This window comes from Hippocampus guttulatus, chromosome 9 (genome assembly GCF_054856545.1).
Source record: "Hippocampus guttulatus isolate MCC_2025c chromosome 9, RoL_Hgut_1.0, whole genome shotgun sequence".
Taxonomy (NCBI): Eukaryota; Metazoa; Chordata; class Actinopteri; order Syngnathiformes; family Syngnathidae; genus Hippocampus; species Hippocampus guttulatus.
The window spans coordinates 3,392,508-3,415,351 of NC_141269.1; the positions used below are offsets into that span (position 1 = coordinate 3,392,508).

The following is a 22,844-nucleotide window of genomic DNA, read 5'->3' on the forward strand; positions in this document are numbered from 1 at the left end:
TGGAAACATGACATTTAATTTCAAATGTAACTTCCAACTTGAATCTCTGTGTTGTTTTTAAATGAAGCCTTAACACTCTTAACTAAATAAAGCCTTTTATGAATTGTGTGTGTGTGGGGGGGGGGGGATAATTACAATTTAGAAGTCAACCAGTGTGACGAAACATTTGGAGGTCCCACCAAGAAAGGCAAAATATTTTCCCCAGTTCGCGCGGGGGTTCTCCTGCAACTGCGGCCACGGAGACGTGTCTGCGCTTGCAGCCCGTCCCACTTTTCCTGACTGCGCAGTGATGTCATCCCACACTTGAACCGCACTACTGTCTCGGGGGGGGGGGGGGGGGGCCCTAAAAACAGTCAGTTGTCAGTCACCGAGTCTTGAGTTTGTGACTCTGGCTTCTAATTACATAACGACAACAACGATGACCTTGGAGCTTGCAGGATTTCTAGTGAGAAGAGCACAACGGCCACTCCCATGAAGGTGCAGCGGCGGTGACCCTTAGACGGGCAGGATTCGCAACACTATCAGCATTCATGTGACCAATGAAGCAGGCAGTTCCCCCCCTCCCCCCCGATGCTGCTGTTGCTGGACAAAATGAAATTTGCCTCCCGGGACCTTTTGCTGGATGACGGAGCAGGATGTTCATAGATGCAAGTACCAAATATGGACATTAGTATGTGCTTGTGGTTGGAAATACACACACTCAAAACACACATGCAGGTATTTCCCGGACTTTTGTAAGCAGGCTCTGACTGGTCGGCGAGGGCGCTCACCATCAGCTCTCTTTGGTCTTCCAGGTTCCTCAGGAATGAGGAGAACTCCTGCAGTGACTCATCTGGAAAACATGAGTTTCATGGTTTCTGATAACATTGCAAAAAAGGAAAAAAAATCACTCAACCCACTCTACGAGAAAAATAAAGAAATAAAATGATGGTGAAACTTGTTTGATGCCACTCCCAGTTGAAGTTTACGGTCAAACCAAACATAAAACAAAGAAAATGACGTGTATTCAAAACCAGAAAATAACTTTGCCTCAAGCGTTTCGTCGCTAGCCTCATGCTAACAATTATCAACGATAGCCAAACTGCTTTTTGTCCTTGGAAGCAACGCATAGTTGAACATAATTGTGGTGCAGCATATGGTAGGCGATATTAACAGGCATATATTCTTTATCTTCTGTGAAAAAAATGTCACACTGTTGCAGCTTATGAAGTCACCGAGCGTAGCGGTGACACTTTGTTCGTTTGTCTGTAGGACTGAGCGATACTACGTTCTTCTGGTGGCTAAGGCGGGGCACACCAGAAGGAGCAGGAAAATGATTTGAACTGAACTAATTCCTGATACATAAACTGTTTGATTCTTGACATTCTGCGGGGATGAAAAAAAAAAATCACTCCAGTTGAGTTCGGAACCTTCCCTCTTGTTCTGCGTGCTCTCCTGTAGAGCTCGGTTGTGCCTTGGCGTGTTGCAGCGCAGCGTCTTTCAGTCCTACGGTCTAAATTTCAACTGACCTGTCAGTATACTGGAAAAAGCTACTCGAAAACAGCTGCTTAAAAATCGGCGATGGAACTGAAGCGCAAAAGATGAAGAGCGTGAAGAGTGGGGGTTCACCATAGAGGCATTCAAAACATTTGAGGCAACATTAAATCATGCTGCTTTGCCGTCAGAATGCACGGGAGTGATTCTATTTAAACTGGACGTGAAGAACCAAAGAAGAAACGCATTTGCACTTGGTGGCGACACAGACGACCGCGCTTCGGCGGATAGGACGCCACAAAGGCCGCGCTTACCGATGCACCGCTCGTCGTCTGTCTTAGCGTCGCCGATGTACTCAAACTGAAACTCTCCCAGGCACTGGGCGAACTTTCGCTGCGCCATCCCCAACTCTGGAAAAAGCACATTAAAACCGTTCACCATTTTTGTTTTTAAATTCTGATTTGCATTGTTTTGATTTGCAATTAATGACGTGCTGGGGCCTTGGTGTCAAGTGTGCTTGAGAATTATACACAGCACTTGGTGGAAGTACTGCTGAGTTTTTTTTATTCCGTGAAGTTAAACTTGAATCTCAAGAACCGCCAGCATTACAATGACATCATTCTCCGCCATCTGCACCAGACGGCATCGGCGCAATCTGACTGGAGTCTTCTTACGGCTCTGATGACATCACTGCTTTTCTTGTACGCGCATTTGCCTCGGGAATGTTTGGCAGAAAACGCATTGTGAACCGTCGACTCGCCCGGCCTTTCGACCACGTCATTTCACCCTCCGATGCATTGTGGTGAACCCCTTTGCAAACATCCTGTTTGTCTTCCAGGCTCGGGCGGCCGGCCGCAAGTCAAAACTTGTATGAAGCGGTGGGTTGACGATCCACACGCATCGACGGCAACCAGCAAAAAGAAAATGACTCTGAAAATAGCGTTCACACACAGGGCAAAACTAAAAAAATTATTTCCAGAGATTCCCTCGACTTGGCATGTATACGACGGCAGTAGCGTTGTCCCCCACCCACCCCGCCCCCACTTGGGAAGAAGCATGGCAGAATGCGGACAGGGTATTTTAAGAGTGGAGCAGTGCAGCGCAAGGGAGCATTGGCGTGTCTCCGGCCTTGACGAAAACAATCCACTTGGCAATGTAGAGACCATCTTCCTGTTCAAGTATCCAACAAAACGTTGGAGTCACCTTTTAGCTTCGAGGGGCTCTGAAGAGTTTGCAAACACGTGCTGTGGATTACACGAAGGTAATGGCCTCACCGAACACGAGAGCCGTGACGGCCAGTCTGCTCAAGGTGAGCACAAGGGGGGGGGGGGGGGGGGACACCGATGCACAACTTTAGGGTTCCTCTTCAGCACTAAGAAGAGGAAACGCATGCGGTTTGACATACACTGTGAGTCAGAAGAAATGGTGCAAGATGTGCATAAGAAAAATGTTTTTTGTGTGTTCACGACTAACAAGTCGGGGAGGTATTTATCTCCTTAATCAATTTTTTAAAAAAAAGCAAACAAACCAAATTGACAACAACTTGCCACTCAACAAATGAACTGAATAACACCCCAAAATTCTGAAACCACCAAACCAACCAACAAATTGAATGACTAACCATCCAAATGTCCAATAAGAGACGTGCGCAGCAACGCATGTACATATGTGTCGGTCAAATGAGTTAGAGAAAAAAACACAACCAAAAAACAAAACCAAAAGATTAAAAAATCGCGCCAGCAAACAAACTAGCATACATTGAAAATGTCTGTGCTGGTACAAAAGTCTAACTGTAAACCTTTCAAGCTTGCAGGCATTGTTTAAAGGACTTTAAAGCCTTACGTGACAAAATGGCAGGTGCACTTTGTGCCATGTTTAACAACTTGGGAATTTATAGGCTTGAACGTTGGCATAAAAAAAAAGATGGATTCAGTTTACACACGATTCCTCAACCAATCCACCAAACAACCAACAAACATACTCAACAACAAACTTCAATTTTTTTTGGAGAGGGGGGCTTGTAGGTACTTGAAACTTCATCATAGGCTATAAGAGTGATTTTTTTTCTTCACAAAGTGCTCAGAACTATCTATCAGTCAAGGGTAACACCTCCACCACCAGCAATGGAGCTACAGCGGGTCAGCAAAATGTTTTGGCAGTATAAAATATTGCAGTGTATGGAGCGCTGCGATTGACTTTGAACCGATTGTTAATCTAGAACAAATCTTAACCACACACCGTGCTGGAATCCAGAGCAGGGTGTGCAAGCCCATAAAAGGTGACTCTTGTCATGGCGCTTGCAGCACGAATAGCTCTTCTTGACTTGCAGTCTGGTTGCTAATGGTAACCGTCGGCGAATCTGCCACCTTGCACCTCCGCTACTTTTAAACTCTGTTATTTTAGTTTTTTTTGTTGTTTTTACCCCTGTCAAGACATAACTACTTTCGCAAACTGTTGCACAACTGCTAGGGTTTTTTTTTTTTTTATGACCGCCTTGTCAAACATTACATACGATGAGGAGGAGTCCCAAAGAGAGGATCCTTTTGGTGAATACGAGAAAAAAAAAAACCAACCAAACAAACATGCAAAACACATTATCTGTCGGGGGGGCAACTTGTTTTTTTTTTTTTTATGGTCCAGCTTGATTTTGTGTTATTTGCCCCTTGGAAACTGTTTGGAAATAAGTAAGGCCTTTACTCTTGTTAGACACAGAGTGGAAACCTGATCAGCTCCCACTGATGGCACAAATGTTTTCACAACATGACAAAGAACCCGGACACACCTTGACAAAGCGGAGACACCGCTTCATACAAGACGTGATATGACGTGAGGTCACACTGCAAAGTCACTCCGACAGTTTGTCGCGGTCCAGTGTAAACCTCGTAACGACACCTAAGGACGATACGTTAACTTTTTAAATGAGCAACTGCTAACTAACAATCAAACCATTTTCTATACGGCTCAGTCTCATTCTGGACTTTATCGCAGCTGACTTTGGTCAAAACATTTTGGTAAATATTTTTTTCCATTGAACGCACTCTGTAGGTAAATTAGTAAATGCTAATTATATATATATATATATATATATATATACAGTATATATTCAATTTTCTCAATAAAATCACGATGTCGAACAGAAGAAAGCAAATAGCTACGTCTCTGCTGCTCCGCACTTTGTAAAGTAATATCTGAAGGGAAACCGACTGTGTTAGCCATGCTAGTTAGCTGTCTCGATAGCAAGGCCAGTGTATATGACATTAATTGTCTCCTCGCTTTGTGAAGTAACGTCAGAGATAGAACAGACTGGCATTAGCCATGCGAATTAGCTGCCTCGATAGTGAGGCCACAGTATATATATATATATATATATATATGACATGAATTGTCTCTTCGTTTTGTGAAGTAACGTCAGAGCGACAACAGACTGGTGTTAGCCGTACTAGCTAGGCCACAGTATTTATGACATCAATTGGAGACAGGTTAAAAAAATGTTATGCTTATAAGAGTCGAATTAATATTTGAGATTAATGGAAGATGGGTGGCATTCTACTGAAGACACGCAAGTGCAATGGCGCGGATCGAGCCTGCGGCCACAGCGCGATGATGCAAGCCTCGCGCGTGGCTAGCAGATTGAAGGGCGGAGGGTTCACACAGGCCATTATGAGGACAAGCTGTGCGGACTTCATGACATAAAACACAAGGAATGAAAGCATGAGACGCCGGCATTAATCAACAACAGGCAGCGTTCAGAGAAGCAATAGTGAGTTTGTGTCCCCGATTAAAGAAAAAAAAAAGTCATCCCAAAATGTCAAATTCACCCAGAAATTTGTCTTTATACCAATGAGACAGAATCACCACCACAAAAAACACACGCATACCCGGACATACTTGAGTCCAATGACTTTTTGGGGTGGGGTTTTGAGGGGCATTTTGGAGCAAAACTGGGAACTGTCAAACTTGGCTGGTTGCTATGCAGAGAGCCAGAGACCCCCACTCCGTCGGCTCAAGGCGATGAGTCATGAGTTGACTCCACCTTGCAGCCATCTGATGTTACAGGCATGCTTTTCTTTTCTGTGACCAGCCTGGAAAGTATGGAAACAAACAGGCTCGGTTGTGTCACATCAACACGTGTACCCCTACTCAGGGAAAGAGTTGTGCAGTGCACAGCCAAGTGCACAGAAGCGTTTCTTGTTTTCCAAATCCATAGTGTGCTCCCCTCTACAGGAGTCTGCCGGGCTGCTGTAAAAGGTGACCCGGCAGACTCCCGTTCTGTATCAACCTGTTGGCCACCGTTTTTTTTCTCTCACTTGGATGGGTTGCATCTGTTCTGTTTCATTGCACCCTGTAGTACAGTGGATCTTAATCTGGGTTCGATCGAAACCCAGGGGTTCGGTGAATCGGTCTCAGGGGTTCGACGGAGCCTCTGCCGTGGAGATTAAGACACACCCGAATCAACGCTTTGTTACAGCTGCAGCTGTTATGAAAGCGCTATATAAATCAGGATGTATTGTATTGTAACGTGTCAACGTGACACGCCCGCTTGGCCATCTCTGGCTGCAGATGATCACATGACATTGCTTGTCCAATCAGTACATTGGGAAATTTTGTTTCGCTTTGTAGTCAACGTGTGAATGTTGTGAGAGTACGTACAAAAATAAAAAAAATTCTCTCGAAATGTTTACTTTTTTTCTGGTTTTAAAACGTGGGGGGGGGGGGGGGGGTTATATCTTGAATTTGTAAAATATATATATATATATATATATATATTTATTTATTTGTTTATTTATTTTCACTAATGAAGGGTTCGGTGAATGTGCATATTAACTGGTTGGGTTTGGTACCTCGAAGAAGGTTAAGAACCACTGCTGTAGTATGACGACGACAAAGAAGCTATTCTGATTCCGAAACAAATGTGGTGCATGTTTAGGGAGCATAAAACAATTCATATCACATTAAAAATGCAAGTCTTCGTTTGTACAGGGTGTGTTCGCTACACTCCAGACCAAGCCAGGCCACTAGGTCATAAATATCCAAAAGTCAAATGAAAACCATTGAGTATTGCATCAACTGCAATTTCTTTCAATCTTTCGCTTTAGGTCGTGGCTGCGATTGTTGTCTTGAGAGCAGCGCATCAAGAGTTGATTCAAATGCTTCCCCGAAAACAAATCAGAAAGGGAAAGTCCAAGTTTTAAGCACTGAAGATGTCGTCTTCGTATCCGCCCGACGCGCCGTTTGTTTTGCTTGCTCCACTCCCGTCGGTCGCAGCTCACCTTCCCCCGGACGTTGAAAGAGCAGCAAGCACGCTTTGCTTTTCCACAGCCCCTTCCTGTTTCAATCTGCCGTCTTTTCCAGTCCAACAAACGCTGATCCGCTCCGCACCCCCTTCCCCTCCGACGTTTGCCCTTACCGCAGCCTTGCTCAGAGATCATAACCCCCTCCCCCCAATCCCGTTGATGCATTAGTCCATCTGACACTTCCTGATTCTCAAAACAAGCCTGGGGAGTGAGGTCATGCTGGAAGGCCTCCTGGCAACAATGACCATGTGGCTGGTCGCAGATGTGCATCTCTTTCTCGTTTTTTTTTTTTTTTTTGGTTTTGTTTTTTTTAATTTACGGCAACAGCGATCACGCCACCGCCAACGGTGGCGTCCTTCCTTTACGATGCTCAAAAGTGCTATTTTGTCGTCTTGTTGTTTCTCCGGTCCGAGATGAAAACCTCTACCGTGAGGCTAATGCAAGTTTAATGAAAGGCTGTGTGATGTGGCTCTTTGGCACGAGTCGCGAGGTGATTTTTTTTTTCGTGAAGCGGAGCGGGCCAAAGCACGCGGAGGCCGACTACTCTTTAAAACCCAGACCCTCGCAAAACCCAGACGCCTCTTTTCTAGGGAGACCGGCAGCGAGTGGCGCAAGCAAGTCCGGCTGCGGAAATGACGATGAGATTTTTTGAACTCCCAGGTAATTCCAGTAGAGGGACCAAGAGGTCAAATGCAAATAAGGCCTTCGGTCAGATACGCTCATACTTTTTCGAGGATGACAAACCATCAATCGACATGTTTCCTAAGGGCAACAGTTACAGACAGGACATGGTTCCTGAGGAGGAAAGCCCAAGAAATAGAAGCCCATCTGCTTGTTGCTCCTCTTGTGGACACTTCCATGTCACGGCTCTCTTGGCCCCCCCCTGGTATCCCCGATGCCAAGTTTCCTTTCCAAAACCCAAGGACTTTCCGTAGCGGGACATCCTCCCAGCTGAGGGAATGGAAGGGAGTCGCTGAGCGAGAGACGTCACACGATCGCAAACGTTCCGAGGTCAAAAACGTGAGCAGTTTTTTTTTTTAACTGCAACACATACCTTGAAAAAGAGAGGACATCCTAAAGATTCGAGTTTATTTTAGAGGATTTATTCCTCAATAGGTAGTAGTTTACGTCCTAAAAAGTAAGTTGTGTCCTGAAACTCGGCTAATTTGGGGACTGTGGAACAACCAGAGGTCAGCTATGGGAAGTTAAGCTGAAGCAACGATAATATGGCGCAACTCAAAGCAGAGTGGCACGCATCGTTTTGGGTTCATGTAACGTACTCCAAGTCGAATTACCAAACTCGAGTTTAACTTTGTGGATGCTTTTCAAGGCCTGAAAAAGTCACCATAAAAACGTGAGCTAAGTGAAGAAAGGACGGGCTTCCTGGTGAGCCCCTGAGGTGGAGGACAACAAGAGGTCAAAGTCAGACCGTGCCCGAAAAGTGATGACTCAAGAGAAAAAAACAAACAAAAAAAAAAGACTGTTTTAATTCTTACTCAGATTGTTTGATCAAGATATCAAAAGTATCCTTGTCAGCTTTTTTTTTTTCATTGGTTTCTAAAATGTTGTTGGTCCTGGATTGCCTTTATATGGACATTCCAGGACACTCTGGGCATCTGGCAGTGGCATTTTAATCTTCCTTAAAAGTTGGATTATTGTTTTATTAGTGTACCGGATCGGCTTCGGTCTGACTGGATCAGAGCTCAGGCAAGAAGCTCCAGAGCCATTGCTTTCCAGAACACTGAGGTCTCTTTTTTTAAATTTTTTTATTATTGTCTCCATAGTTGGATCATTGTTTTATTACTGTTAAATTAGTTTAATTTGGGGTAAAGGTTTAGAGAAGAATCTCGAGAGCGGTTTCCAAGTACCTGATGTAACAGGCGGGAGGTTTTTACAATAGGATACAGCAGTGACATGGCAACCCGCACGGACAGGTTACAAAATATATATATATATATATATATATATATATATATATATATATATATATATAAATAACCCATTGGAAAGCAAAAAAAAATAATAAAATTTTAAAAAAAAAGACTGCAGTGAAAGTGACAATGTGCACTTTCACTGAGTGACTCAGCACCGCCGTGTCTGGTGTGACACATTAAATTTGCAACATGACTAGTGACTGCCAGCCTTGTGGAGTTTTTGAAACAAAAAAACTAAACAAAACAAGAAATGAGAATTTCAAGCTCCTCTAAAACCCCCCAGAACAAATTAGGCCCCGCAGGAATCTGTGATTACGGAATTTGCCGCGGGTTTGAAAACTCTCCGTAAAATTGAAAGCTATCTGTGGAAAATACGGGCGAACTGCAAAACATTATTTACATGCCGTTTTCATCGTCGTGGACAGACAAGCTGTGTTCACACTTCAGGGCGTGACACCCAATTCAGAATTTTTTTTTTGGGGGGTTAAATCCTTTTGATGTGCTTGCTCACATGATAAACCAAATTGAGTCCCTCTCATGCAAACTGAACGCGTCCGTGATGTGACACGCACCCCCTTAAAGCACGTCGAGTCACAAACACGCAAAAGACGATGACACGTGCAGCCATGTTTACCGAATTAATATGAGCCAAAGCGTCGGGGTTCATTTAACATCTTATGTCGAAAGAGGGCGATGCAGGCGGGGTGGGAGGGGGGATTATTACGGGGGAAAAATGGCAAAGCTTTTCTTTCTCTTCATTTTATGGAGACGTCCAGTAAAGAGGACGTCACGTAACGGAGATGTTGATTATTTTATAACCACAATGTTCCACAATATTTTGGTTTTGCAAATGATTTCCCAAAAGAAATTTTCCTTAAGTAGTCCATTTTTTTATCACTGATCATTTTAGGTCTTTTATTTATTTATTTTAAACACTCACGGAAAATCAACTTTCAGGCCGCAGAATCAAGATTCGCTCTACGTTTTTTTTTTTTAAAACACCCACGGAAAATCAACTTTCAGGCCGCAGAATCAAGATTCGCTCTCCGTAGAATAAGGATTGTTCTGCAGGGATGCAACACTTTTTGCTGCAGATTCTCAAGGGGATTAATGAAGAGATTGACGGAAAAAAAAGCAACCAGTCACTTTTCTACTGCCCACGATGTTCTTCTCATGAATAATGTTACATTAGCGCGATTTAGGTTGGGTTTGTTGGGGAGGGGGGGCAAAGGATGAGGGATGAGTAAAAGGCGAAACAAAAGGGTCGAGGAGATATATTGGTAGTGACGAATCAAGATATACGATTTTACTCTCACTTGAAATCAATTTCTCCAGAACCCTTCATGTGACTTTCAAAATGTTTTAACACAGATTGAATGGGCTATTCTAAACAGATTCAGCATTTTGACAGTCTGTCATTTTTGGCAAATCTTTTGTTTTTCGTTGCTTGGTTGGGGGCGAGGGGGCGTTGAGATCAGGGATTGGCGTTAATATTTGCCAACTGTAGACTTGTGAAGCCCATTGAGACTCTTTTGTGACTAAGAGTGATAGCGCTAACAAATAAATAACAAATAAACTTGACTTGTCACGTTGCTATTTAAATGCTTCTGGCATGGTGAACGCTGCAGTGTCAACCAAAAAGGTGGGGAAAAACGAGTCTCGGTCAGTCATGATATTTGATTCATCACATTTTAGGAGGGGTGTGAGGGGTTTGAAGGCGGTGGGGGGGGGGGGGGGGGCTAAGCCCGGGTAACATTTTTTTTTTAGGTGTACTAGAATGACGTGTAATTGCACATCCACTACACTAGGTGATAGTTGCACTCATTAATTTTTAAGCGCATATTTTTGACAACACATTTCCTATTCTGCAAGTTACTGGTGAGACATGACGATACATTAAGAGTCTTCGTGCAAACGAAACGTCTCGACGCAATCGGAACCGCATCAATGCATTTCACATCAGCACATTAAGAGTCTTCGTGCAAACGAAACGTCTCGACGCAATCGGAACCGCATCAATGCATTTCACATCAGCCAAACGTACTATCCAGGAATGAAGGGGGAGTGTTCTGCAAACCTTATGCTCTGCGAGTAGACCTTTCCACAAGACAACCAATAAACTTGAGCCCAGACAGACCACTACAAGTAGACTCACGTTTGGTGGCGTTAATAAGGTTCTTGCCATCTTTGTACAGCTCCTTAATGAACCTGTTGGTTTTGTCCAGCTCCGCTTCGTGAGCCTTAATCTTCTCCCTGAAGCAGGGGCTGTCCAGATAGCATTCACTGAATTCCAGCGGGTGAAGTCCCATGTCTCCGTAGGCTTCTCGACTTCTTTTGGAGGGGGAAAAAAAAAAAGAAAATCCGGGATAAAACCTATACTTTTTGGGTCAGCGGCATAGCTAGTTAGCTTCGGAGCGGCTAACGTCGGTTAGCATGGTTTACTACTTGTATCACGCGCGCGCGAGAGTTGCTCTTTAGTGGTCAAATTTTAAGGGCAAAGAGGAGCTAGCAAAAGCGAGGCGCGGTGTTGTTCAGAAACGGGTCGAATCGGTAGAAGAAGGTCCACACCAGGGCGGTTGTCAGAAAGCAGCCGCGTGCATGTTTTCTTTGCCCTCAATAGACGCACTCCACCTAGCAAAGTGACAGATTGAGAAACTCTGCTGACAACTACGTGCGTGTAGGTGGAAACTTCAACCAAAGAGTGCTCAGCGCTGTTGAGAGAATCTATTCCTTACCACTTCCCCTTTTGCATGGCAACTCAACAAATTGCAATCAAAAAAGCACGGTTGAGATAACACGGTTAAAAAAAACAAACCAAAAGAACACTCGTGGTAACCTTATTAATGTTCAAGCTTCTAACCTAAGTCACTTGTTCAAATAGCCTCGTATCTTATGGGCTGGCTAATAATGTGACGTCGTGAAAAAAATTATAGTGAACACTCTTGGTCTCGTCGAGGAGCATTAGGGCATCCAAATCCGCCCCCAGTTTAACCCTCTACTCACGCATTTATCTATTTAGTTATCGAGCTATCTATCTATTTTCTAATGTGCTTTTCCTCACAAGGGTTGTGCTGGAGCCTATCCCAGCTGTCTTTGGGCAGTAGGCGGGAACACCCTGAACATGTTGCCAGACAGTCAAGTCGCATGGACGAACAACTAATCCTAGGGACTATTCAGTGTGTTCCATCAACCTGCCATGCATGTTTTAGTCATGCCACGGTGACCCCCCCACCCCAAAAATCGAATGAGCATGTCAGAAAAGTTATAGGACTGATGTCACAGACAATACATTTCAAATCAAAACTAAACACTACAAGTTTTCCCCTTCATCCTATATTGGAGGTATTCTCCAAGGATCATCCACCTCTGTCGTCATGGCCTTCTTGGAGTTGTCTTGTCTTGAAAATCCCACGGAGACAGCTCAGGTGTGATTGAGGATGCTTTTAATGTTCTCGGCCAGGAACTGCGTGATGCTCAGACGTGTGGGTTGTCCTGCCACAGCTCACACATCTTCTCGCACACTGAATGAAGCAACCATTTTTGTTTTGGGTTTTTTTTTGGAGATGTGCTAGTTGACCGTCTGGCCAAGATGAAGGGGAAGCCCATTATAATTTGGATTGGAAATGTAGCCTTTCAGACATCAGTAATATCGGACATATCTCGTGCATTTTGGTTTAAAATGTGGACGTTCTCTGTGCTAGCTGTAGAAAGACTGCTAAAGGTCGTAGAAAGACAGTATTAGCAGTATAATGGTAATAGTAGTATAGTACTGAAAATACATTTAAGTAATCACTTAAAAACGTCCATTTTGAGGTTGCACATTGTGAAAACTAACTAATTTGAGGTGCTCTGAATAAAAATCAATGCAATAAATGATGCAAAAAATGACCACGAATAAGCTTAAATAGTACAATAAAAGAGCTCAGGATCTCAAACCAAACACGAATCAACGCTGTCATTGTCATGGCTGTTTCTAATTTTAGTTTTCGAATTGTTTTATGTCTTTGCGAAATAACGTTTTCGACGTTTTTAAAATCGAGGGAGACTACGTTTTGAGGCGGAACGTTATTTTCTTAAGTGTTGAACACCCGAGTAGATTTACCGTAAGGACACGGCTAGCTCCATAGTGCTATTAACTCCGTTTTACAACGCGGCCAGTGTATTTGGATTGAGAGGGGGAAACCTTACGTATTGGTGGTTTCTTTCTGCTTGTTTGGAACCAACTCCGAGATGCCTCCTTGGAGAAGAAGAGCCTTCCGGAGGCTTATCATTAAAGACATATTTTGACGTAAAGCGTGCCCGAAACGTCAGCCAAAACGTTGTTTGTATTGTTTACTTTTTGTTTTGAAACGACAACAAGCACCGCGTTGCAGAGATTACCTGGCTGTGATCGAAACTCTTACGGTGGGTCAACAATAGTGACGCGTGGCGAGTCGCATTTTTTAAAATTAATACATGTCCATGACGCATGATTCAGATCATTTGGTGTGGTGTATTTCATTAACACATAACTTTTTATAGAGTACAGTATCCCAATTTTAGAGTACTATATGTCAATCTGCCCATGCTCAAATGTGTCCTCGTAGTGACGCTCCTTGCATACACAAAAACGAATAATAAAATCACACGATAAAGCAAAACAGCAGCACTACTTGAGCAGTGGTTTGAAAATATTGCCTGAAAAATTTTTAACATGTCAAGATCAACAACAACATACAATACAATACAATATATGCTGATTTATAGTGTAACATTCTGAGGTAAACTAATCATACATTTGCTGGGTTAAAATTACAATTTCATAAGATTAGTAGCAAAACATCACAATATTAAAATGGTAATATGATGACGAATATACATTTTGCAAAAATGTTATTTTTTATTTGTTTAATAGCGAGACGTGAAAAATAGAATATTAAAAGAAAAAAGGCGATAAAAAGCATGAGGTAATAAGTTCAATTTTCTTTTTCATTTTATGGGGCGTGAATGTGAATGCATTCCGAAATGTCCCATAACCATTCCAGGGGATGCCTAATGCCAGCGCAAAGCCAAAGCACAGTGGCAGGAGAACCCGGAGGCGTCCTCGAGAGGACCCGGCCAGGAATGAACTGCTGGCCAGCTCCTTGGAAAGTGCCCAACAGTGCCTCTTCAGCCAAGACTATGGGCCCGCATTTGTGCACTACCTTTTGGTCCTCAACCTGGCGCCCGAGTTCAAGGACTTTGCCCGGGTAATGTCTGTGAGCACGCTGCTAAAAAAACACAAACAAACAGGGTGGCACTCGTGTTGTCATGATGGCAAAATTCTGACTTTTATACCTCAATGCCAATACTGAAACACTCATAAAATTCTAGGAGTCCTTCCGCTTCACACTCTTTAAATGGGCCGAGGAGCTGGACTCAGCGGGCCGCATTCAGGACCTCTTTGGCTGCTACGAGCAAGCACTGGAGCTCTTCCCTGCAGATGAGCTCATTCTGAACAGCATGGGCGAGCACCTCTTCAGGTATGAGCTCCTTTATTGATGGTCATGCAACATAACAGTTTCCACTTTGCGTATGGAAAACGACCACACAGATATGTTTTAAATCCCCTGACAGTAGCTCAAGGGTGTCCAAATCGTATTTTTCGTAGTTCCAGCGTCCCTCACTGGGCCATCATGACGGTGAAACTAAATAAATGTTTAATCGTCTCATTGTGTTCTGACATATACACCACAAATTGATGGCACGCTAATTTCGAAATCCGAATTCAAGGATAATAGTTGAATTATTGTTGAAGCCACTGTAAAAAGGGGAACAAAAAAATAATCATCACCATTGTTTAACATTTGTTACACATAAAAATGGAAAGTTTTGGCACAGATTTTAGCAAGGGTCATGGAACTTGACACACATGATTTGCTTTCACGGGCCACATAAAATGATCTCACACCCCCCGGGCCTTGAGTTTGATACCTGAGGCTTGGCTAAATGCTAACAAATAACGTAAAACACCATTGATGAGCTAACAAATAGCATCTATCTGGCAACGGGTATTTGAACACAACTCATGGAGACAGAAAATGTAATGATACTCACAGGCATATATTCTTTATCCTCTGTAAAAAACAAAAACAATATTACTGTAGCTTACTGAGCCACTTACTGCAGATGTGAAAGTCTACTATATTTCTGTTAGCATGACTGCATTACTCGTATATTTTTCTGAACGCTAACTGACGTGCAATTAGCCAATGAAAATCCAACGCGACCTATTGGGGATAACATTTTGTCAACCATTTTTTAAAAACAACTCAGAATGGGCTTCCGAGATGAAGCGGCGGGCCATTTCTTCAAAGCCCTGAAGCTGAAGCCAGACTTCCCGGAGGCCAGGGAGAACTTTTACCGTGTGGCTAACTGGCTGGTGGAGCGCTGGCACTTCCTCATGCTCAATGACCACGGCCGCAACCGCAAGTACCAGCAGGCCATCCAGAAGGCGGTGCGCGGTGGCTGCAACACTGTACTGGACATAGGTACTGGCACTGGGATCCTTGGGTGAGATGCGGACGCTCGGGTATGTTTTGTGATTGGGCGCGACCTTGTCGTGCTTCATCGTTAACGTTACTCCCGACAATTTTCTCCATTGTCAGCATGTGCGCTAAGAAGGCGGGGGCCACCGAGGTTTACGCCTGCGAGCTTTCCAAGACGATGTACGAGCTGGCCTGCGAGGTGGTGGCGGCCAACGGGATGGACGAAGGCACCAAGATCCTCCACATGAAGTCTTTGGAAATGGAAGTGCCGAAGGACATCCCACACAGGTACGCACAAGGTTCTTTTGCGAGGATGGGATAAGGATCGTATTTGAGTTTGTAAATTCGTCACATGATCAAACTCAAAACAGGTGAGCCACGATTTGTCATTCATTGCACATTGGTCATCCCCACGCACACTCTAACAATGAGATGACCACTGCCACCTACTGTCATGTATGTGAAATTGCAATACATCAAAAACGCATGTTCCCCTTGGGTCACACAAATGCCCCCTCGTATCGCTTCCAGGGGGGCCTGTCCTACCATTTGAGAATTGATCTCATGTAATCTATTAGGGCCTCACAACATATCGAAAAAATATTGTCATTGGGAAAATGCAACATGCAATGTGCGCACTGCAAAGGTGTGCAATAAATTATGACTTTCATATGCGTTGTATGCATTTCTCTCACTTTGACCAATCAGATGCAAACTTAAGTAGGCATTGTAATCCAAGAGTAGAACCATATCTCGAGGCAGTACTAACACTACATAAGAAAGAAAAAAATCTGTCTCTCCAGCCGACCCTCCTCCTAACTCGCCCCCTTTCATTTGCTTTGTTGATCTGCCAGAGTGTCGCTGGTGGTGACGGAGACGGTAGACGCTGGCTTGTTCGGAGAAGGTATCATCGAGAGTCTCATCCATGCCTGGCACCACCTGCTCCTGCCGCCGCAGGTAACGACAAAGGCAGTCATGGAAGGGAGTCCCAATAGAATGGATGCTCTCGTTTTCACTGATAAAATACCCACAGTCACAATGGAAATGTGCTTTTGATGGCAAAATAATGGATTGACAAATATCACCATTGCCAGAGTTTTACATTTGACGAACTATTTGCACATTATTTAGTAGTAGTAGTATTCAGTTGTGTGTGTGCGTGCATGTCTGTACATTGCATCAATTCTACATCTAAATATAACTTTTCCAGCTTGATAAATTGAACCAATCGTTTTTATCAGCCCAATCCCCTAAAAATAAAATAAATAAAGAATTTGAAAAACAACATTTTTGACGGCAATTGACATCAGTGGCACTCCCCTTTTGTGAAATGAGCTGCCATCTTGCATTGCTGCATCATAGTCGTTTGTGTTGTGTCTTCATACAGAGTGGGGAGACTGCATCCACGGACCCTTCTGCGACCGGGAGGGTCATCCCCGCCAGAGCCACCGTCTTCGCCATGGCTGTGGAGTGCTTGGAGATCCGTCGGCACAATAAGTAAACAAACCGTATTGTTCAGGGATAAACCTCTGAAATGAGCTTGCGATTTGGTTTGGATTTTAAGACGTAGAAGAAGAACTAATTTTAAACTGAAGAAGTGGAAACTCTCTCTGTTGGCTGTGCAGCCAATCATTGACATCACACACACTATGTACATGGACACAAAAGGCCAAAACAATCTGAAAAAAGGCAATAAACCAATTTTATTTATTCATTGATTTTTTTTGTCTGGTTTTGGTTCAGGCTTTGCGTGTCAGAAGTGGGTGGTCTGTCATTGGCGGCGGCCGAGCAGCTGCGCAGTCCGGTGAGCTGCAGCACTGAGCCGGATGACTCCATGGAGCCGTACACCACCGAGAGACTCAGCAGGCTGCCGGGAGGCTACACGGCCCTCACCGAGCCGTTCACCGTCCTCCACATCAACTTCAACCACGTGCAGGCGAGCCGACATTTGAACACTTTTCCGGGAGACGTTTTTGTGTGTGTGTGTGTGTGTGTGTAAGAGATTGTCTGTAGTTTTAAAAACATCATAGCTCAGATTTTGTCAAGTCTTCTTACAAAGGGGAGAATCCCCACCTTGACAATGTATTTTTTGTTTCCCACTACCTAATTTAGACATGAAAAAAAAATCAAATTCTTTTTAGAGGAGTAAAAAGTGTGTGTGGACTGGAACAAAGAAAAACGAATTGATGGGAGGGGCTTCATATATCAAGCCATAACTTTGTTTAACGGCAAAATTAGTGATGTGCCACCATCTTGTAGCATTTCTTGGCCATTGCCTTTTTGTGTTGGTATCAATTATTTGTGCACTTCGACTGTTTTCAGCAGGGCACTATCACTGTGTTAAAAAGTAATACCGGCAACAATAATAATAATTTGTCCTAATGATATATTTTTCTCATCTAGTTTGCTTATTTTAAAGCGCTGTTAATTCTCAGTTGATCTATTTCCATCCCCCCTGTTGCAGTAATCAAAAGTCATGGGGATTTTTAAAAAAATATAGATTATTATACAGTGAGCAGTTTTAATTCTTACGGGTTAAAACGATCATTTGAAAATGTATTTAAGAAACTTGTAGTCTCAGAAAAATAGAAAGGTAAAAAAAAAATAAAGTGTGCAAACCTATTACTATGAACAATATTATCATACTTGTAAATTTACCTACTACTACTAACAACATTTCCACAAATACTGTAAACATAATTCAAGAAAAAAAAAGTAATATACTGGTCATCAAATAACCACTGCCTTGAAAGAAATAAAGGAACCTTTTCAGAAATAAGGCCTTAATTATTCTTACACTTTACTGATGCCTGTTGCGAAAGAGCTCGTAAAAATGTCGCGACGCGGTAAGCAACATTGCCATATGCACTTTGTAAATGTATAATATTTGTCACAAATGTTTTGATCAAAAATGGGGCCCTAATAACCACACCAATGAATCATCCAAAACATAATGACTTCACTGGCGTTGTTCTCGTGGAAGCAAAACATTTTGCATCATGTTTGGCCTGCCGGGGATTGTCTCATTCATGAGCTCCTCGCAGATTTTATTATTAACAAGTTTATCAGACGAGCACAGACGCTGCGTCGCTCGGCAATTGGACTGCAGACAAGCGGACGTAATTTATTCATCCTTGTCACTCGCTTAACTTGTTTGAAAGGGAATACAAAAGGAATGAACAGTAGCAATGACTGATGAAGTTAGTTTTTTTTTTTTTCACAATAGAACTTTCGCTTGGAAAACTAGCGTCGGACCTAGCTTACTTCATCAGTACAGTAAAAGCAAGACGTAAAATTAAATTAGATTGCATTAAGTTAATTATAACATTTGTAAAGGTGTATAATTTATAATTCCTTCAGTACCTTTAATTGCCACTAGGTGACTGTATTGCACTGTGAATACCTTCCAGGCTATCTCGTTTGACTTTATTTTAGGTTTATTGTCAAGAGACTCACACTTGTATGAGGGATGTCCAATTTGTTACATGTATTTTTACTTTTTTGCTCCACCTATACATATGTAATTTGAACGGTTTTCAGAAACAAGCCCCCACAATAAATACAAGAAGAGGATTCAACCTTTGTGGATTAACAAGATCAAGAAAAAACGAAAAAGAAAAAAAAATACAGTCTGGCAAGTAAAAAAGTTTTTTGTAAACATACTGTATAAACATGTACAATTTTTTTAAGGGGTCACCTTTACCCAATGACATAACATGAACATTAAATCCATGCCTGCACTGTTAATAAATGTTCTTTAATGATGACAATTTGTACCTGTGACCTATTAATTTGCCGAATGTGACCCACTTGGTTTTGGTTTGCCTGTAGGGCTTTTAGATCCCAAAGTTGAAGTCAAACATAAGAATATTGTATGTCCTTTGCAGGAGCTGGAAGGTCTGAGCTCCAGGCCGGTGCAGCGGGTGCGCCTACCAGTGGTGCGGGAGGGCGAGCTGGATGCTCTGGCGGTGTGGTTCCAGCTGCACCTGGACGAAGAGAGCAGCCTGTCAACGGGGCCCCATGAGGACACCTGCTGGGAGCAAGCCATCTACCCTGAGCACACCACCAAGGGTAAAACGGGAATTTGTTCATTGCATGGCGCCAAATCACCACCAATCACTTCTCAGTCAAGGAAGAAGAACTCCAAGGGGCAAGGGATTGCGCCAAGTGGTGTCTCACATCAGTCGAGGTTTTGGTGCCCTGCTCAAAGGCATCCTGGGATTGATTGGGAGTCTCTCCAGCATCCATTACAAGTATTTTAGTCATTAGTCGGTTGTCATAATTTTATTTTGCCAAAATTCCGTATTGGCATCAACCTGAAAAAAATCGATATTGGTCAGCCCTCATAATGTTTTTCACTCGTTTGGAGTGGGTCTTCCAATCTTTACGGACTGATTAAGTTGATCACATAAATCTTTTCATCAAGCATTTCCACCCGGAATCAGAAGAGAATGACACTAATGGAGTCAGACGCGCACTTCGTTATCCTCCAGACGGCAGCTGACTTAACTGTCGCCGTCGTCACGGGAATCCGTCAACATTCATGCCCATCAACTCCATCCGCTTCTTCCCGTCCGCTGTTTTTGTGCGCCGTGATCGGCTGTGACGGTCTTTAGCGATCATGAAGTATGCATATCGCTCTCATCTTGACGTGCAGACACGAACAGATGTTATTCCTGGAGGAATCCCACACCACACCTTACCCCGCCCCCTGTCCTTTTGAATCTCATTGCTCTCCTTGTCCTGATCTTTGATTCCACTTCATTTAGAATTCAGTCATCATCATGCCTCAATCAACAGTAGCTTGATTGCTAAAAAAGCCAACCCTCCAAAAAGTACTTTGTATGCTTGCATCACAGCTAGATGCGTTATGCTAACTTAATTTTAATTGTATTTTTCCCGTCAGGTTTTCTCCTAAAAGGCGGCGACGAGCTGATCGTGGAAGTGTCCTGCCGGGACGCCTACCTCAGGCTGTGCAGCGTTTCTGTGCTGCGAGCCGGTCAGGAAATCCGTCTCGGCACGTGTCCGGACCCTCGTGACTCCGACGACTTCGTCCCCAACGCGGAAGTGGAGCTGTGCAATGCCCTGGCATCGCTCCAAACGCGGCAACACCAAGACGTCTGCATGTTGGAGTGCTCGGAAATGGCGCTCTTGAACAATTCCGACTACCATCGGAGCTTTGCCGGCGCCTTGTCCAAACTCATCAGCCGGTTGAAGGCCCAATCTCAAAGTCTGCAGGACCTTTCCGGTGTTCCTTCGCAGGTTCGTGAAGTATGCAGTCGTATGGAATTTGATTGAACAAATTTCCAGGGCTTTCAAACCAGGGTCCAGGGACCACCTATTGTTCTTGAGTCTTAACCAATGACTCCTCCCATCTTAGGTTTGACCATTTCAAAGCCCCTATATGATTGTGGACAAAAAGTGTTCGGGCTGAACGATTCTGAAATATAATCTATTTGCAATTATTGTGATTTTTCAAAGTCCTCTTTCCATGAATTTTTTTTTAAACAAACCCAATTAATAATTTGTATTGTCATTTGTAATGGATAGGAACCCTTCACTGCGGACCCTTTGTACGTTCTGGATGTGTCGGAGGGCTTTTCCATGCTGTCCCTCATCGCTGCTAGCCACGGTGACGTGAAGGCCTACAGCTCGGTGGAAAAGAGCAAGCAACAGGAAGTGCTGGAACGCCTTGCGCGCGCCAATGGCGTTCCGGAGGGCAGCTTGGAGTTTTGGCTCAACCATGGCGAGGATGAGCAGGGTGAGCTACAGAGGCCCTCACGCGAGAAATTGTGGAGCGCCATCTTCCTGGACTGCGTGGAGACGTGCGGGCTCGTCAGGCAGAAGCTGATGGAGAAGGCGTCCCTGGCTAGGTGAGGCAAGACGTATGCAGTGTGGAGTCAACATTTTCTTATTTTACGAGCTCCTGCGACGTTCCTATTTTGCATTTCCCAAGATGTCTGCTGGAGTGCGGCGGTCGCGTCTTCCCACATAAATTGATGATGTTCGGCGTGCTGGTGGAGTCAGACACGCTGCTGCTGGAGAGTGCCGTCCAGGGCCGCGAGGCCACGCTCGGCTTCGACATCGCACCGTTCATAAATCAGTTCACCGTAAGTCGCCATAAAATGCCTCCCGCAAATAAACACCATCCACTGTCAAGCTATCCACTACTGTAGCTAGTCATTTCATCTATCTGCTGCGGCTGTCTGTGAATTTAGACAATAAACAGCATACATTGAAATTATTTTGATTGGTTTTTCAAATGTAATTCTAAAAAATGAACATTGCGCTTGTCTTGTAACAGTAAAATCTCTCTCTCTCTCTCTCTCTCTCTCTATATATATATATATATATATATATATATATATATACAGTATATATATATATTTTTTTGGGGTGTGTGTGTCGCTCAAAATCTGCATCTCAATTGCCAATGTGTGACACCTGGTGAAGATTTTTTAGCTATTTAAGCCCCTGTAGGCAAAAACTGATGGGGCGACACTGTAAGCTAATATTGGTTGTTCAACGTAGAGGATAAATACTACCTGACTGCAAATATTGCCTGCTTAATATGTTCTTAAAAGCACAGGTGTCAAAGTCAAGGGCCGGGGGCCAGATCCGGCACGCCACGTCATTCTATGCGGCCCACGGATGCAAATCATGTGTGTCAACTTTCATGATCCTTGCTGAAATCTGTACCGAAATGTCAAATTGCCAGAGGTAATAAATAATGTTGAGATTTTGCATTGGCCCTCTGAGGAAAGCCGTAAATCCGACGTGGCTCGCGACAAAAAATGTTTTGACACCCCTGGCTTCAATTAAATAAAATAAAATAAAACAATCAATTAAAAGATGGCAACCATCTCGAAAAACTTTTTTCACAATTTTCACAAGCCTTTTTCAAAGTGAGTGTAAACGATTCAATTACCAATGAGTACTGCATGCTGTGTACCCAAAACTGTCTCAACCAATTATGTTTTGTGTATCAGGTTCCAGTCCACGTTTTCCTGGATTTTTCCACGTTGGCATGTCGACACCTCAGCGAACCGACCGAGCTCTTTGTTCTGGACCTCATGGACTCTAACGCTAACTACGACGAGAGGGAGGTCCAGGTGGGTTGCTGTACATACAGAAAGACGGAAACAAGTTGAAAGCTATCAGAATAATAATTAGCCAACAGTGTGACACAAAATTATACGAGCAACATGAATAAAGTCCAGTCAAATAAGATCCAAATCAAAGTCGTTTTCTTTACCAAATGGTTTTCTGTACGACCGTTTACTTAGGTCCGGTCGACATTGTCGGGCAGAATCACTGCGGTGCCTTTCTGGTACGACATCCACCTGGATGAGGACACTCGTGTCAGTACGCTGGCCCCGAACTCTCACTGGAAGCAGGCTGCCGTGGTCCTGCAGCGCCCACTTGAGGTCGTGGCCGGCGAGACGGTCCGGCTCACCGTCAAGCTCCGCAACAGCAGCATCTCCATCGAGGTGCGGAGAGATGAGTGATGTTGCAACAGAGTGGTAGCATGAATTGTTTTTCAACTGTGCCACTTGGCCTTTTCGCGTTGCGTTCACCTCTGAAAAACTAAGAACAAAAAACCTACATTTTAATAATAAATACAATTGGGAAAATAT

At 43.7% G+C, this 22,844-nt stretch overlaps 2 protein-coding genes across 6 annotated transcripts in view; one reads left to right on the top strand and one right to left on the bottom strand.

Annotated features, from left to right (window-relative positions):
* The window catches only part of arhgap10 (Rho GTPase activating protein 10), a 42,795-nt gene extending 31,420 nt beyond the window's left edge, over positions 1-11,375 (bottom strand). For 3 of the 5 annotated variants that reach the window (XR_015101811.1, XM_086119862.1, XM_086119864.1), the window contains exons 1-3: positions 10,857-11,375; positions 1,788-1,883; positions 771-832 (exon numbers count right to left, since the gene is read on the bottom strand). Coding sequence is in view for 4 of the 5 variants with exons in the window: in XM_086119862.1 (XP_085975988.1) it covers positions 771-832; positions 1,788-1,883; positions 10,857-11,010 (312 nt within the window). In the remaining variant the exon portion in view is untranslated. The remainder of the gene's footprint in view (positions 1-770; positions 833-1,787; positions 1,884-10,856) is intronic. The other 2 variants (XM_086119861.1, XM_086119863.1) reach the window with 2 other exon arrangements.
* Positions 11,376-12,818: 1,443 nt separating this feature from the next.
* Positions 12,819-22,841, top strand: prmt9 (protein arginine methyltransferase 9). The gene is made up of 14 exons (XM_086120216.1): positions 12,819-13,105; positions 13,726-13,929; positions 14,054-14,202; positions 14,996-15,232; positions 15,328-15,495; positions 16,062-16,164; positions 16,595-16,704; positions 16,951-17,143; positions 19,095-19,278; positions 20,114-20,469; positions 20,758-21,080; positions 21,164-21,317; positions 22,197-22,319; positions 22,494-22,841. The coding sequence occupies exons 2-14, from the start codon at positions 13,729-13,731 to the stop codon at positions 22,713-22,715; spliced, it is 2,523 nt and encodes an 840-aa protein (XP_085976342.1). The 5' UTR covers positions 12,819-13,105; positions 13,726-13,728; the 3' UTR covers positions 22,716-22,841.
* Positions 22,842-22,844: the final 3 nt, after the last annotated feature.

Coding starts and splice junctions, on each gene's coding strand:
- prmt9 (XM_086120216.1), top strand. CDS start 13,729: ATGCCTAATGCCAGCGCAAAGCCAAAGCACAGTGGCAGGAGAACCCGG. Junction 15,233..15,327: donor ACTGGCACTGGGATCCTTGG/GTGAGATGCGGA, acceptor CTCCATTGTCAG/CATGTGCGCTAAGAAGGCGG. Junction 17,144..19,094: donor TCAACTTCAACCACGTGCAG/GCGAGCCGACAT, acceptor TGTCCTTTGCAG/GAGCTGGAAGGTCTGAGCTC.